The sequence below is a fragment of the Parasteatoda tepidariorum genome, chromosome 5, assembly GCF_982258835.1.
Source record: "Parasteatoda tepidariorum strain Cologne lab strain chromosome 5, Ptep-v5.0, whole genome shotgun sequence".
Taxonomy (NCBI): domain Eukaryota; kingdom Metazoa; phylum Arthropoda; class Arachnida; order Araneae; family Theridiidae; genus Parasteatoda; species Parasteatoda tepidariorum.
Genome location: NC_141759.1, coordinates 42,111,659 through 42,128,956, shown reverse-complemented (window position 1 = coordinate 42,128,956; position 17,298 = coordinate 42,111,659). Strand labels below are relative to the sequence as shown.

General features: G+C 32.1%; 2 protein-coding genes across 7 annotated transcripts in view; one reads left to right on the top strand and one right to left on the bottom strand.

The window, feature by feature from the left end:
• The window catches only part of LOC107440780 (circadian locomoter output cycles protein kaput), a 122,386-nt gene that overhangs the window by 31,992 nt on the left and 73,096 nt on the right, over positions 1-17,298 (top strand). The window lies entirely within an intron of this gene.
• LOC147809307 (uncharacterized) lies at positions 14,786-15,838 on the bottom strand. The gene has a single exon (XM_087163770.1). It carries the CDS (start codon positions 15,542-15,544, stop codon positions 14,786-14,788), a length of 759 nt encoding a protein of 252 aa, XP_087019896.1. The 5' UTR covers positions 15,545-15,838.

The window sequence follows — 17,298 nt, the reverse complement described above, 5'->3', positions numbered from 1 at the left end:
TTCACAAAATAAAATTTTTAAAAGCTCTGATCTTTTTCAAATTAGGTCAGGCGATATGGCAGCTGTTTCATTTTTCTTAAAATGTGTGAAGTACTTATTGACAAAATCTTAGTCTCTATACAAGCGTTACATAACGTTCTCTAACCACATTTTATGATCTTCAGCCGTATTAGCAATACAACATAAAGTATGTCAACAAACTACTTTTATATTTTCTTGAGCAAAAATCAAGGCAAATTTTTGGGTTATTTCATTTTTCTTCATTTATGAGCAATGCCCTTTTTAATATCTTAAAGTATTTATAAAGGGTTAACTTGGCTTGGACTGTTAAATTTTATTCCGTTTGAGTTTTATAACATTTCTTCTTTAAAACTAAAAAAGTAATAAATGTTCAATAATTTCTAAAGTGGACCATAAAATATCACAATTACTTTACGACAAATTAAAGTTGTTCAAATAATATTTTATGTTTTTTTTTTATAGTTCAGTGCTCTTCCTGTTAAGTAATTAGTTTCGACAAATGTTTGTATCGGGTCAGTAAGATAATAATTTTATTTTTCACTAAAAGACAACTTTGCTGTTTGTTTTGAATAACTTAGATCAATGAAACGATTACTCTTTTAGAAAACCAATAAAAATCATAGGAATAGCTGAAGCTAGTAGTATACCCTACGACAGTGGTCGGCAAACTTATTAGCCAAAGAGCCAAATATGAACATTACAATAATTTTTTTAAAAAATTGGGAGCCAAATCTGCTTGTTTAGTAAGCTTTTATTACACTAAATAAGTAGTACACTAAATAAAACTAAATTTCATACTTAATAAGTATTTATTAATGCGAACAATGTGCTTGCATCTCCTTGGAAAGTTTGAGTAAGTCAGGTTTGTATGTTGTTGTTTTTAATTTTAGGCATGATTCCAAGTTCTCATCAATAAGACGACTTCTCAGTTTACTCTTGATAATGTTCATGCTTGAAAAAGATTGTTATCATATATTTGTAGAACCGAAAAGGGAAAGAACAGCAAACGCGAGTTTTTTCAGCTGATCGAAAGAGTCAGGAATACTATTCCAAGCGTTGAAAATGAGCATGTCTTCCTTCTCCAGGTCATTCAAAGCAGACCACTTGTGTTGTGAACTAAGATCAAATTTTTTCTTCTCCAATATTTTCAATTCAACACAAAGACGTTCGAATTTAGAGCCCCATATCTTCTTGTTTTTTAAATCCAGCAATTGCATTTCAGTTTTTTTAATATTTTTTTTAAATGAGAATATTATTGCGCCTTCCGTGGATATTTGTGCCAGAGCCGCACTTAAGGAGCCAAAGAGCCACATGCGGCTCTGGAGCCGCACTTTGCCGACCACTGCCCTACGACATTTGCGGTCTTTGCGAAATAATTTTTTCAGTAGTAAAGCAGAAATTAAAACAATTCGAATTTATTAATACTTTTTATCGTAACTTAACCAAAGAAATCCTTATCTCTCCAATATCTGTTTAAACTATTTATATGTAATGATGGGCAACTTTTTTTCAGGTCTAATTTAATAAAATTTGTTATACATTACCTTTGCTACCACAAGAAATTTGGCCAAATCTATCAATAGAATTCGTAATATTCATTTATGTTACATGCCACTTTAACATTAAAAATACACCAAACCACGATTTCATATCCACTTATAAATATTTATATTCATAATATATTTTGATATACAGAACTATCCTGTTACTTAAAAATATATACAAATGACGAAATACTATTACAGTGCGCAAAAATAAACGGATCACCCTGAATAACTTTTGATCTAATGATCGGATCTTCACGTTCAAGGACTCACTCTTGATGGTTCAAGGGGCTGACCTCAAATATGCTAATTAATTAATGTAGACGATAATTACAAAATCAGACACAAAAACGTTCTTTCTATGAATAAACATAACTTTGTTTTCGACAATTCAAGATTTTTATTCCCCCCAAAATTTAGGGGGTGGCCGCAATCGGAGAAATATGGCTCCAATAGTTTGTTCAGGAGAGCAGTAAAAGTTTGAACCACTTAATGTTAATTTAATTTTTTACTTAGTTCGCCAGATCTTGAGAACTTTTTAACTGAATTAGAGATACCAACTGCTCCACTTTCTACAAAAGTTTTGATAAATTGGTCGAGAATTAAATAGTCAAACTTTTAGAATGAGAACAATTATGACCACTCTTTAAAAATGTCACTACTACGTAACTGAAAATAAGTTGCTCTTGTTACGATTTTTAATAAGTAGTGGTTGAAAAATTGCTTAAAATGAAAAATACTTATGTAAAAATAACGTAACTTTAGTTAATACTAGGAAATATTTTTTTTTTTTACAAAGCGGAGTAATAGTAGCGGCATCTCCGGCGAATTGAGAATTTTTTCATGTAATTACAAAATTAGTTTATGAAAAGACAATTCCATGCAAAAAATAACTTTTAGTAAATATTTATTATATTTTTTAAAAATAATTAAAAAATTTTTTAATAGTAAGATGTATAGTTTTTTACATCATTTCTTAGAATGCAATTTTACATGACAATATACAAAATTTGAGCGCAATCGGCCCAGTAGCTGATTAGAAAGTTTTAAAAATTCAATTTCTCGGGAACTATGGGACTCATTACGCTCAAATTTTCTAAACTACCACGTAATATTGCATAATTTAAAATGACTTTAAAAATTATATGTGTTTCAATTAAAAAAATTTATAAATATTAAATTATTAATTTATAATTATTAAAATTATAAACATATTTTATAATTATGTGCAAAAAATGTTCCTTTCGCTTAAAAAGTTTTTAGAGACATGGTGAAATACGCAAAAAATAAAATTAGCATTAAGCGGGTCAAACTTTGTACCGCTCTCCGGACCAAATTATTAGAGCCATATTTTCCAGATTGGGGCTATCCCCTATATTTTGGAGGTCAAAATACTCAATCCATCGAAGAAAAGGTATGTTTAATCAGAGAAAATACGTTTTAGTGTCTGATTTTGTAATTTAAATTATAGTCAGCACTTACAATAAGCGTATTTGAGGACACTACCTTGAACTCTTAAGAGTTCTAGGACTTAAACATCCGCTCATTAGATCAAAGGTTATTTAGGATGATCCGTTTATTTATTTTTTATTGTTTTTTGAGAGCTGTAAAACCGCATTCTTTTTAAAGAACTGTTCTTTTAGCCTTTTGCACGGATTTGGTATTAACCCAATGTCCAAAAATTAAAATACAGGTAACGTTTTAAAACTTATTTAAGCTATGAATTTTGACACCACTAATTATTAACTGTTAACTCTGTTAAAAATAGTCAATAGAAAAATACGTAATCGTAAACTTTCTTGGCTAACTTTGTTTTTAAATGAAATTTTTGAAATTTTCGTTTGTTGCAAGATATTTCGCATAAGAACGCGTACTAAACTGTTCCCGTACCCCTGGGGGTACGCGTACCGCATTTTGGAAACACTGATGTAGCGGAAATGCAAATAGTAGAATAATAGGAATTAAAAGGTACTTAGTCTTAAATTGATCGAGATTAAACTGATAAATTGGTATACACTAAATATTAAATGAAGAGAAACAAATGATGAATATTCGTGAATTATGAATATATGCAAATGAGGACGACTTATTATAGATAATAAAGGGTTAACACTGCATCACTCGTGAAGAAGTGTGCAATTTGTCTACGATTGGCATCGTCTTTAAGATTTTCAAATTTAAATATATTGTTAAAATTTGCAGTCAAGAACTTTTTCAAAGAAGTTTCTGTTGAGCTTCTTGAAATATTGATGAAATGAATCGATTTTTTGGTCAGTACACATGTCAATATTCCTTTGAGACCACTTGACCTTGGTAAATCTCCTCAGAATGATGTTTTTAGAGTAGCAAGTTCTTTGAGTTGATTGTATGTAGCATAACACCAGGCAATCGATGCGTAAGTCATTGTTGGTTTTACTATGGAGGTGAAGATAATAACATTTTAAATTTCCTAGTCTGATTTTAAATTTGGGTACCTGGGGCAGCGAAGTGGCCTTTATCCCATCCATCCTGAAGTATTTAAACGTTTATTTATTTATTTATTTATTTATTCATTATTTTTATTAATTGATGTGAAAACAATGAGGTTAGCAGTCGGCGAGGTTGCCAAGAGAGCACGTTGCTTGGTAAACAATAAATAAGGTGAAAGGAAAGCAGTAGTCTATCGCTTTATATAATGTCTAAGCAGTGGAGCGATGCATTTTGAGTTTTGGTTGTATCAGGGATGCCAATAGGCGACTAAAAGTGTAAGAAGTGATAAAAACTAAATTTTTTTTTTAGATATTTAATTATTCCACCATGATATTACCACCATGGCAGATATTGTTAATTAATTATAACTAAATCGAAAAATATTTTCACGATCAGTGAGCTTCAATATCTTCACGCACATTACTCATACTCATATGTGGTAGTTATCTTAGCATCAGCCCCGCGAGAGGCTCTAACTAATTCATCTGAGTGGGAATGTATGATAAACTGCCGAAGCGCAATTGAATGGTGAAGGTTGGTGTTCAGTAACATTTACTGAGTGAAAATTAAAATAAAATAGCGAGATTTAAACAAACAAATTTAAGAGAGAGAAGAGGTTTTTGTGGCAGACTGCCTCCCCTCCCCCCTAGGTATTACCCCCGAGCTTCACGGGTGCACAGTAACCACATAGTCTTAGAAAAATAGGAAAAATACATGATAATAAATGCGCAAAAATATATACAAGTATTTACAACTATTTACAAAATTTACGGGACTATAACCCAACGGATAGGAAAAAGGCTGTTGCCGGGCTATATTTCATGTTGTCTTTGATGAGCTCAAAATCAAAGTTTTTAAAGTAGTTGCACGTATGACAGGAGAGTGCATCTCTGAAGAAATTTGCACATAGTTCAGCTATGTGTTCATCTATTTTGCTGATTTTTAAATCCTTTCTTAGATCTTTCATTCTCATGGATCTGGGGGCTCCAGTGATGTATCTAAGAAATTTATTTTGAGTACTCTCTAGTTTCTTCTTTTGAGTAGCAGTGGTTGTGCTCCATGCAGGGGCTGCATAGCTGATGATCGGTCGAATGCATTGGAGGTATACCGTTCGTTTTGTTTCGAGTGCCAGTTTTGAGTTATAGATTAATATCGGCTTCAGTGCTCGATAGGCTCCTTGCGCTTTGCTAATAATATTATCAATATGGGTATTCCAGTTTAAAGTACTAGTAATGGTGACGCCTAGGTATCTTCATGTATCGTCATTTTCAAACTAAATCTACATAAAAAAATTTAAAAAAAAAGTGAATGTAATAAATAGTTCATTTTTCTTTAAAAATTAAATTAATAAATATAAGTATCTGCCATTTATCATTTCTCTATAAATAGTAGCCTCTGATAATAACAACTGTGCGTGACAATTTTAAAATATATATAAAATTATGCTTTTTGTTCTAACGAAGGTTAATTCCTCTCTTTTTTGTTATCATTAACACGCGTTTGTGGCCTGACCTTGAAAATAGTTTTTTTTTAATTTTTTTTTTTTTTACTTCCATAACATCATTTTTTTATCTCACTAAAATGCTAGTTAGATTTTTTTTTCTCACTAAAATCCTATATGTCATTACAGTTGAAGGTATTGTAAATTAAATTAAAACATTTATCTCTAAATTGCTTTTCCACCTTAAGTGCTCGTCTAAGATAAGATAAAACAGGCACTGCTGTCAGTGAAGTCCTAACACTACTACTCATTAAATTTTTTGAGATAAAGCAAAGGACTCAAAAACATCTATTCCGTTATAATACCGATTTCTATAGTAAAAACAGTTCTATGAAATTAAAAAATAAAATTTAGTTGATAGCTTTCAGGTGTAATGAAAACACTTACCAAGTATACCTCAATCCTAATTAATTACACCGGGGTACATTTTTGTTTTCTATTGCTTGAGATTTTTGGACAATTACGCGTCGCTGATTTCAAATCTGCAATCAGTTTCTCTCTGCAATATGCAGCTTTTATGCAATTTCATAATAAAATTCTAACCTGGATTTTTTTAATATTCACTAGGGTGAATGCTATGTGCCCCTGCTTCACTGCTACGCACAGAGTGGTAAAAAAAGCGATAATATACTTCCGTTTACGATGCAATAAATTAAGTCTATATATCTATTTTTTTGCTTTAAATGTTATTTTCAAAGGAGTAGACAAGTATATATACCAACACGATCTTTATAAATTTGTACATTCAGAAAAAAAATAACCTTAACTAAATCTACCCTTCCGATTTTGAAAAAAATATAGCATTTGGAACAAAACTAATTTCAGATTTGAAATCACCACATCCGAATCAGTTAAGATCAAATAATTGTGTTAATGCCATAAATTTTTTTCTTCCTTAAGATAAAGCATTTTTAAAGATGTACTCTTTTGAATGTAATGACATGGGTTAGGATTATTTGAAAATAAGGTCAAGACTTATTGCTTTTAGTAACATTAACCCATTTCGAATTACTATTGCGGAAACGCAACATTTTGTAGGTATCATTTGGAAAAAAACTAATTTCAGATTTGAAATCACCCCACCCGAATCAGTTAAGATCAAATAATTGTATTAATGCAATAAAAAATTTGTTTCCTAAAGATAAAGCATTTTTAAAGATGTATTCTTTTGAATGTAATGACATGGGTTAGGATTATTTGAAGATAAGGTCAAGACTTATTGCCTTTAGTACATTTACCTATTTCAAACTACTATTGCGGAAACGCAACATTTTGTAGGTATCATTTGGAAAAAAACTAATTTCAGATTTGAAATCACCCCACCCGAATCAGTTAAGATCAAATAATTGTATTAATGCAATAAAAAATTTGTTTCCTAAAGATAAAGCATTTTTAAAGATGTATTCTTTTGAATGTAATGACATGGGTTAGGATTATTTGAAGATAAGGTCAAGACTTATTGCCTTTAGTACATTTACCTATTTCAAACTACTATTGCGGAAACGCAACATTTTGTAGGTATCATTTGGAACAAAACTAATTTCAGATTTGAAATCGCTACATCCGAATCAGTTAAGATCAAATAATTGTATTAATGCAATAAAAAATTTGTTTCCTAAGGATAAAGCATTTTTAAAGATGTATTCTTTTGAATGTAATGACATGGGTTAGGATTATTTGAAGATAAGGTCAAGACTTATTGCCTTTAGTACATTTACCTATTTCAAACTACTATTGCGGAAACGCAACATTTTGTAGGTATCATTTGGAAAAAAACTAATTTCAGATTTGAAATCACCCCACCCGAATCAGTTAAGATCAAATAATTGTATTAATGCAATAAAAAATTTGTTTCCTAAAGATAAAGCATTTTTAAAGATGTATTCTTTTGAATGTAATGACATGGGTTAGGATTATTTGAAGATAAGGTCAAGACTTATTGACTTTAGTACATTTACCTATTTCAAACTACTATTGCGGAAACGCAACATTTTGTAGGTATCATTTGGAACAAAACTAGTTTCAGATTTGAAATCTCCACATCCGAATCAGTGAAGATCAAATAATTGTATTAATGCAATAAAAAATTTGTTCCCTAAAGATAAAGCATTTTTAAAGATGTATTCTTTTGAATGTAATGACATGGGTTAGGATTATTTGAAGATAAGGTCAAGACTTATTGCTTTTAGAAATATTAACCCAATTCGAACTACTATTGTGAAAACGCAACATTTTGTAGTTAGCATTGAGAAATGAATCTTTATGAAAACAGGGGTAGATCATTCATGCTTAGATTTATTTCGTATTTTTCTACTGTTGGCTATCTCAATCTTTAAAACATCGCTTTCGAGTAATTTGATATAAAAAATTTCGATATTTGTATTATTAATTGTACGATATTATTGTGTACGATATTGTAATTTGTATTATGGTGAACACAAATATCTTTGTTTACTGAAGATAAAATTTCAAGAATAAAATAATTGAATCAATCTTCATCTTGTCGATAAAACTTCATTTAAACTTTGATTGGTAAAACTTTTATAACACTATTTTTAAAGCGGAAATGTTGATAGATGAAGCCAGAAGAAGTAGCTTAGCTCACTTTCTTACTAGTTATACTATTTTATTAACACGTTCATGCCGGGAAAAGTGAAAATACCGGTACGAGAAAAGAGAAAATACTGGTAGAAGAACTATTTCAATCTAATATATATAATTCTCTTACGTGGCTCCCAAATTTTGGCTGTATTTCTTTTCCGCCGGTGGCAACAGTTTTCATTTTTAAAGAAGTACTTTGTACAACTGAATAAGATTCTTTTCACAACACTTAAATATTTACTTTATTTTTCTTCATATATACAGAGAACAGTCGGCAAAGAATTCTGTTACGTTAAAAAATATTTCGCTAAAAAAATAACGAATTCTAAAATAAATAAAAATAAACAACTTAAAAAATAAAAATGCTGTTGCCAGCCATAAAATTTTTTGAAAGTTAACTTAGCAACATAAATCAAAATGACATATAGGCGCAACTAGATCAAAATTATGATACCTGAGTGCTTGACGTAACAAATCCTTCAATTCTATAAGTGTTGAATCTCCAAATGCCCAGATAATATTGAAATGTACAGGTTTAGAATTTTCTACAGCGAAAAGTTTTCGGAACTTCAGTATTCAAAAAAGTATACAAAAGCTGGACGTTAAGAACGTATCCAATGAGCGAGCAAAGCGAGCATTGGATTGCGAAGCAATCCGAAATGAACTGCGAAAGTAGTTCGGGGGGTTGGCGAGCTGAAGCGAGCAGGGGGCGAAGCCTCCTAGTATTATATAATATTCGGGAGGAGTTAATCTATTCTCAACAATAGCAATTCACTGTAAGGAAATTTATCACGGTGAAGAAGCAATTCGATTTAAAAATTGCATACGTTAAAAACAATTGGTAGTTATGGATTTTTATTATTCCCGGAAAAAAACTAAAAAATGAAATTTATTGTTACCAGTTTTTACTCCGGTGCGCTGCCAAGATGAGACAATCTAGCGTGACCCACCGGTGGGTCACCGCGGCGTGAACCTGTTAAATAAATTCAACTTATTCATCATTTTGAATGATTAAAGTTTTGATTAAATTTTGAAAATGATTAAATGAAAAATGAAAAGTGATTAAATTTTTTAGAAAGTTTAACATGATATCTGAAAAAAGTGGTGAATTATATAAGTCTATGAATTGTTTAGAAATAGTGGTGGATAAAAATCTACTAAATTGAATTCATTAAACCAAGAATCTCAATTAATAAACTACCACTTGAAAATATTTATTCGCTGTCCGGAGCAAGTTGGCATCTCTGTGTATATAAATAAAACTATTTTTGTGTGTTCTATATTGCATTAATTTCTTCAAACCATTTTAGTAACGATAAGTACCGCGAAAAGTAGAGATAAAAAAATAAAAAGCATTACAAATTTACTCGAATTATATGTTTCTAATAACATGGGCTTCACCGGTGACCCCCGTGACGCTACGAACAAACTCATTGCCGGTCACCGGTGACCCCATGATTAATTAAGAATGTGTTAATTTAGAATGCTTAATGCCACTACTGCATGCTAACAATTTAAATAAATGTGTGAAAATCCGGTGCATCATTAATTTACATAATTTTCATGGAGAATAGGGTCGAAAAAATATCTTATAGTTTAGAAGAGTTTTAAAGTTACCTATGGCTAAAGCGGTATTATAAGTAAAGTAGTTCAAGGAGAAAAATAAAAATAAATAAACAAAATTTGATGCGATGCACTGCCACTGCAAGAGAAAAATTTTATGTAATTGTTTAGAAATTTGCAAAAAAAAAAAAAACTGAATTTTAAGAACCTACCTTTACGAAAATCATAAAAGGAAAAATAATTTAAATATTTAAATGAATGTTTACATAATAGGTCGAAGCACGAAAAAAATATTTTTTGTTGTCACTTTTGTTAATATTTAAATAAAAACAAAAATAGTCTATAATCATCAAAATAATTTGTTTTCAAATTTTTTATTCTTATTTATTTATTTATTATTATTTTTTTCTTACTAACTGTATACCCGTTTTTCAACAATAGAGTTTTCATAATAAATGTTCGAGATTGCACCCACCACAAGTAAGTAATGCTTGCTTGGTAGCGTTATAGAAGACGAACACCTTGCAAAATGGTAGCATTCATTAAAGCATCAGATCTCGATTTACCACTCTCGTTACCGTCTTCCACCCACTATATTACCAGCCAATCACAGCAGTTCGTATTACTGTAAGTGGTAGCAGTTTTTAGCATTTTATTATGTATACTCTATGCTGCACCATGCGTTATTTTGTAAATAAACATGCTTTTCTTTCCTTGTCAGTTTTAACGGTTTTTGCTTCTCCACCCTCCAGCATAACGGTTGCGGAACTACTTTTAAATGATTATGTAAATATCACCACACTTGGATTGTTAAATTTTACAAATTTTATAAGATTATTTTATAAGATTTTTCAACTTTAAATAAAATATATTTTTTTTAATACAACGTAATTTATGATAACTTAATTTCTGATTCAATTTAAAATTTAACATTGTATGTTACTAATGTAGTTTCTGCTCCACTTAGATGTTTTCGATCACGTTTACTGTGTGATAAGTGTTTATTCTGAATGATAATTGTTTATACTGAAGACGTTTTTTTTTCAATATATTTACCAATTTGGTATAAATAATTTTGAAAAACAATTCGTCGAAGTAAAGCAAATTATAATGATAGTAAACAGACATCTTATTCAATTTATCCGACAATCGGTTAAAATTTGAAAAAGTTATGCTGCTCTTAATTTGCAAATGTAACTGGTGACATTTAAAAAGAGAAACACTGTTTATTCTGGAATTTATTTTCAATTACATATTTCTTCTTGCCCCCCGCTGTCTACGCCACTGAGTCCTACACAGAAGAAAAAAAAATGCATGTTCTATTACACTAGATTACTCCTCCCATGATCGTAGAATCACCCTGTTAGTAATATTTTCCTTATTTATGGACTTAAAACTTCTTTTCTTGGGCGCAGTAGTAAGTTACAATAATTTGCCAAATTTACCACGCGTTACATACAACTATTATTCCGACTTGCATAATAGGAATAACGCAAGAAAAATATTAATATTTCAAGAACATCCTTTCTAACAAAGATCCGATTGAAGAAGATTGTCAGAAACACAATAGATGCGCTCAGATTTCTCATTATAGTATTTTCAAAGAGAACTCATAATGATGAATATAAGATACTGAAGTGTTGTTTCATCGCTTTAATACAAGACATCTTATTCAGAAGGTTAGTAAGTAAGTATTTATTCATCGTTGCTGTTCTATCTTTTTCCTGTAGCTGTTGCCATCCAACATATAATAAAATATTTATAATCATCTCATTAATCGATTCAAGAATCGATTAATAATAATACTACAGAGTATCCCCCCAGTGTCAGAGAATTATACTCTGAAACGACATAATATTTTACATAAAATTTTGAATATTACTCTATTTACATCATTGAAAATAATATTTTATACTAACAACCTTGCTTAGTTAATAATGTTAATAACTAACATAAGTTGCCAGTTTTGCTGGAAAGTGTACATGTCTTCCAGACCTAGTCACAATTTTGTCGGGTTCCTTGGGAGAATGATTTTTTTCTGTATGTAAAGATTTGGAAATTCCAGGTTTTACAACCCGTAAGTTTGATTCAACCTTCTCTGTGGTAGGAATCAAATATGCTGGCTTTACACGGTCTATGGACACAGTAGATTGCCTGCCATTTAGTTGAATTGTAAGGTTTTTAGCTGATCGCTTCAAAACCTTATGTGGACCTGTATAGGGTTGACATAAGGGAGGTTTTACACAATCCACTCTTAAAAACACGTGAGAACAAGTGCTTAGTGAGGGATTAACGTAAAATGTAGTTCGTCCATGAGCAGATGTTGCAATTGGATTCAATTCACGCATGATGTTTCTAAGACGATCAACAAAAATATCATCACATGGTGGAATGATGGATGTTTCTAGCATGTCGCTTGGAAGTTGAAGAGTTGTTCCGTATACCAGTTCGGCACACGATGCGTTGATATCCTCCTTTACAGCAGTACGGATTCCTAAAAGTACTACTGGAAGTACTTCTGTCCACTGTGAGTTTTCATGCGCTTTTATTGATGATTTTAAGTGCCGATGAAATCTTTCCACTATGCCATTTGAAATGGGATGGTATGCTGTCGTACGAATTCGGCTTGTTCCTAACATTCCGGAAAACTCACGATATAAAGATGATCGCATCTGAGAACCTTGATCTGTTGTAATTATCGAAGGGCATCCAAATCGAGATATCCAAGTGTGGAAAATTGCACGACAGATGGTTTTGGCTTGCATGTCCACAATCGGTATGGCTTCTGGCCATCTTGAAAATCTATCGATCATTGTTAATAAGTAGCGGTAACCATCAGATGAAGGTAACGGGCCTACAATGTCGACGTGTATTTGTTGAAATCGAGCATCAGGTAAGCTGAATGTTCCTAGAGGAGCTTTGGTGTGTCTTTGAATTTTAGAACGCTGACAAGGTTCACAGCATTTCACCCATTCTTTTATGTTTTTCTTCATATTTGGCCAAACATATCTGGCACAGATGAGCTTAGTAGTAGCTGTAATACCAGGATGTGATATGCCATGCAAGTGCTCGAAAATTTGTCTTCGAAATGTTGTCGGAATGAATGGGCGTGGAGAACCATTTGAATTGTCGCATATTAAGTCAATGTCTGTATTTTGACATGGTTTGAGTTCAAGATGAAGAGAAGAATTTTTATTTTGAATAATATCTTGAATTTCTGCATCAGTTTGTTGAGCCTTCGCCAGATCGTGAAAATTCAGAAAATTCGATTTAGTAATTGAATCTAATTCTATACGCGAAAGTGTGTCGGCTACTATATTTTCGGGTCCCTGTACATGTCTAAGGTCAGTTGAATATTGAGATATAAAATCTAAATGGCGTAGTTGTCTTGGGGAACATTTATCCGGATTTTGTTTGAATGCATAGATTAGTGGTTTTTGATCAGTATATATTTGAAATTCTCTGCCCTCTAACATGTGTTTGAATTTTTTTATTGCCGAATAAATAGAAAATAACTCGCGGTCATAGGTTGACCATTTTCTTTGAGAATTATTTAATTTCATCGAGTAAAAAGCTAAAGGCTCCCATTTCCCCTCTGAAAGTTGCATTAATGAACCCCCTATTGCAAAATCCGATGCGTCGACCCATAAGCTTAAGTTTGCACCAGGAATAGGGTGTTTTAAGAGGGTTGCCTGCGCGATTGCTTCCTTTGCCTTTAAGAAGGATTTTTCTGCGTTTTCATTCCATTTTAATGGCTCATTTTTGACCTTAGAATGATTTTTCTTTTTATTTCCTTCTAAAAATTGTATTAAAGGATTAAGGATATCAGCGGCTTTTGGGATAAATCTGCGATAGAAATTAAACATGCCTAAAAATCTGCGAAGTTGTGTTAAATTGGAAGGTTGAGGGAATTCTAATATGCATTGTACGCGATCGGGTAGAGGTTCGATTCCTAATTCTGTTAATTTAAAGCCTAAGAAATTTAAAGAATTTTTACTGAATGTACATTTTTCAACATTGATACAAAGACCATATTGTTCTAATCTTGCAAATAAATTCTTAAGGTTTTGTATATGTTCACTATGATTTTTAGATGCGATTAATATGTCGTCGACAAATGCATAAATATTAGGCAAATCTCTAGTGACTTCGTCAATAAATCTTTGGAATGTAGCTGCTGCGTTGCACAGTCCGAACTGCATGCGTGTGCTTTCGAATAGTCCAAAAGGTGTACAAATGGCCGTTTTATGAATGTCATCAGGGTTAATTGGAATCTGGTGATAGGCCTTTACTAAGTCAATGTGACTGAAAATTTTGGCGCCATGCAGTTCAGATGTGAAATCAGCTACACAAGGAATGGGATATTTTTCCTTCACTGTTTGTGCATTTAGTGCCCTAAAATCACCAACTGGCCTCCACTCCAGTGTTCCCTTTTTTGGGACCATGTGAAGTGGGGATGCATAATTACTTCTAGATGGTCTTATGTGCCCTAATTCCATCATTTTTTTAAATTCTGATTTTGCAATTTTTAGTCTATCCGGAGCTAATCTGCGAGGTCTTGCTACTACTGGAGGACCCACCGTATTTATAAAATGAAGGGTGTTATGTTTTACGGGTTGATTGGGATCCGGTAATTTAGTAATTGAGGGAAATTCTGCTAAAAGTGAATGAATCACGGAATCACCTGATATTGTTTTAACTGAATGCAAAATTGTTTCCTTAACATGACCTTTTGTTTTAAATTTAGTCGTCAAATCTCTTAGACATTTATTGCGTAAATCTGGCACTAAAGCAAAAGAGTGAAGGAAATCGGCACCTAAAATTGGCGTCGTAATATTTGCAATAAAAAATGACCAAGAAAAAATTCGTCTTAATCCGAAATCTAAAGAAAGTGTTTTTTGTCCATAAACATTAATTGGTGTAGAATTAGCAGCGAAAACTGTTTGCAGAGGATTATTTCTTTTTTGAATATAATTTGCCGGGAGAATGGACACGTCGGATCCAGTATCGACCAGAAATGATAAGTTTGTTGTCCGGTCTCGAATGAACAGGCGACGCGATGTTTGTGGCAAAGAACATGTCGCGTTTATTCTTCGCCAACTCCGTTTTCCCGAAACTTACATGGCATAACGCATTTTCCTGGTTTACATTTGTTTCCAAAATTGCGATGGTACCAGCAAACAGATGAATCTCGTTTTTTAACACTATTACTTCTGTTCCTGCGATAAGGAGAACGAGAGCGAGAAATTTCAAGTTTGTCAATTCTTTCATTTAATTTTTTTATTTGGCGAAGTAATTTCTCTTCCATTGAATTTGAATCGTTTTCAGTTATAGAGTGGGTTTCCATGGGAACTGGCGTGACTTCTAATATCTTATCGGAAATGTCGGCTGCTTTTTCTAAAGTTAAATCTGAAACAGCTGATAAAATCGTTTGTACTGATGTTGGCAAACGCTGCAAAAATAATTCTAACATAAGCTTTTCAGGGACTTTTAATGTTTCTGCACGACGTTTCATAATCCTTAATAGTTCGGAAGGCTTCCTGTTACCCAGTTCTTCACCAGACAAAAGTTGGCGAATTTCTTGTTGCGATGACTCGCCTGATCTAACAATTAATTCTGTTTTTAAATTATTGTAAGGATCTGTAGCATCAGGATTCATTAAAATATCTCGTACAATCGATGCAATCTCTGGCGGTAATTGAGAAACAATGTAATTATATTTGGTTATAGATTCTGTTATAGGTTTGGGAGATGCCAATCTAAACGTGCTTTCACACATAATAAACCAAAGAGCAGGATCTGATCTGTTATATAGTGGTATTTGTACAGCACTTACCTCAGACATGGCGAAAGAAGTCTGAATGGCGTCACCAGATTTTTTTTTTCCAAACTGAGATCAGAATCAAACTAAACAAAATTCTTGATGGGTATAATTAATATCAATTCAAATCGTCCGCATAGTCACCATTGAAGTGTTGTTTCATCGCTTTAATACAAGACATCTTATTCAGAAGGTTAGTAAGTAAGTATTTATTCATCGTTGCTGTTCTATCTTTTTCCTGTAGCTGTTGCCATCCAACATATAATAAAATATTTATAATCATCTCATTAATCGATTCAAGAATCGATTAATAATAATACTACAATACTATGAAATACTTCCTTCTCGAAATAATCTCTTCCGAGAAGTTCATCGCTGTTGCCATTAAAACTGTTTAAACTTTTACTATAAATAAGCTATTCATTCGAATTTTTGCCCTTTCAACACTCTTATTAATGTACCAAAATTTTAATTAAAGCGGTAGTATCATTATCCCATTTTGTATCATTAAATTCGTTTTTATTTTTACAGAATTTATCTAAAAATGTTCGCGAGGTAACTGATATTATATAGAACGTCTTCCATGTGAAAATTATTTAGATTTAAGTGAATATAAAATAGGCAAATTTCCACTTACTTTGATGATTGGTAAACTAACTAAACTCAGTGGCACGACAGCCCATAGCGGGCCTAGGCCTACTGTGCCCATCTCAGTTTTCTTGACTTGGGCTCTGGGGTGCAGGAGCAGATGTTCCGGTCAGGTGGTCAGCCGAACGCGGAACCCCCAGTGTTTAGTTCCCAAGCATGCTTGGTACTCATTTATCGACCCACTGAAGGGATGAAAGGCTGAGTCAACCTTGCCTGGTCCGATAATCAAACCCAGGACCTGCGGCACGTGAAACGCTACCACGATTGGTAAACTAACACTTGAATATTTTTGGTGGAATAATCGGAGCCCTGCAATTGAAACACTAAATATAGGGTTCGAAGTGTGTAAAACTTGGTAATTATTTTCATGACAAAGTAGCAAATAAATAAATAATAATTATAAAGAAAAGTTATATTGTTTAAAATATCTTCTTATCTTACTATTGCCTCCAAATACTTAAATGTAAGTAAGCTTTACATTTTTTAGTTTTAAATTTTTTCGCAACAATCAGCTTAGTAGCGTCAACTTACATTTTTAAATAATAATAGTTCAAAGAGAATACTGTTTTACATACAGGTTATTTAATAATTGGTACATATTTAACCACTCTCTAATTGGTGTACTTAAAAAATAAAATTTAATAAATTTATTATTTACGGATTGTATAAATAATTCTACTTCAAAAATTAATATGAATAACTCTATCAAGCAAATATAAAATATAATCAGATTAAATAATCTATATATATATTTCTCTTACACGGTACCAAAAAAAAGCCTCATTACAACTCCCCGAATGGCAACGTTAGAAAATCGACCAATGATTGCTGCTAAAAATGTCACATGGCAAATGTCACATGAGGTGGCTCAACATATAGCGCCTTTAAAAACGGAAACAATAACCAGAGTGAGCATTATCAGGTTGTTCAATTCAGATTCATGCCCTAAAAACATGATAATATTTAATTTAAACTCAATTAGGAATTAATTAGGCTGGCCTTCTCCATGACTATAAATAAGTCACAAGTTCAGACTTTTGAGAAAATCAGTTTAGTATTGACTAAACAAGTTTTTAGTCATGGACAACTTTATGTTGGCCTGTCAAGAGTTAAGTCATTTGACAGCCTTT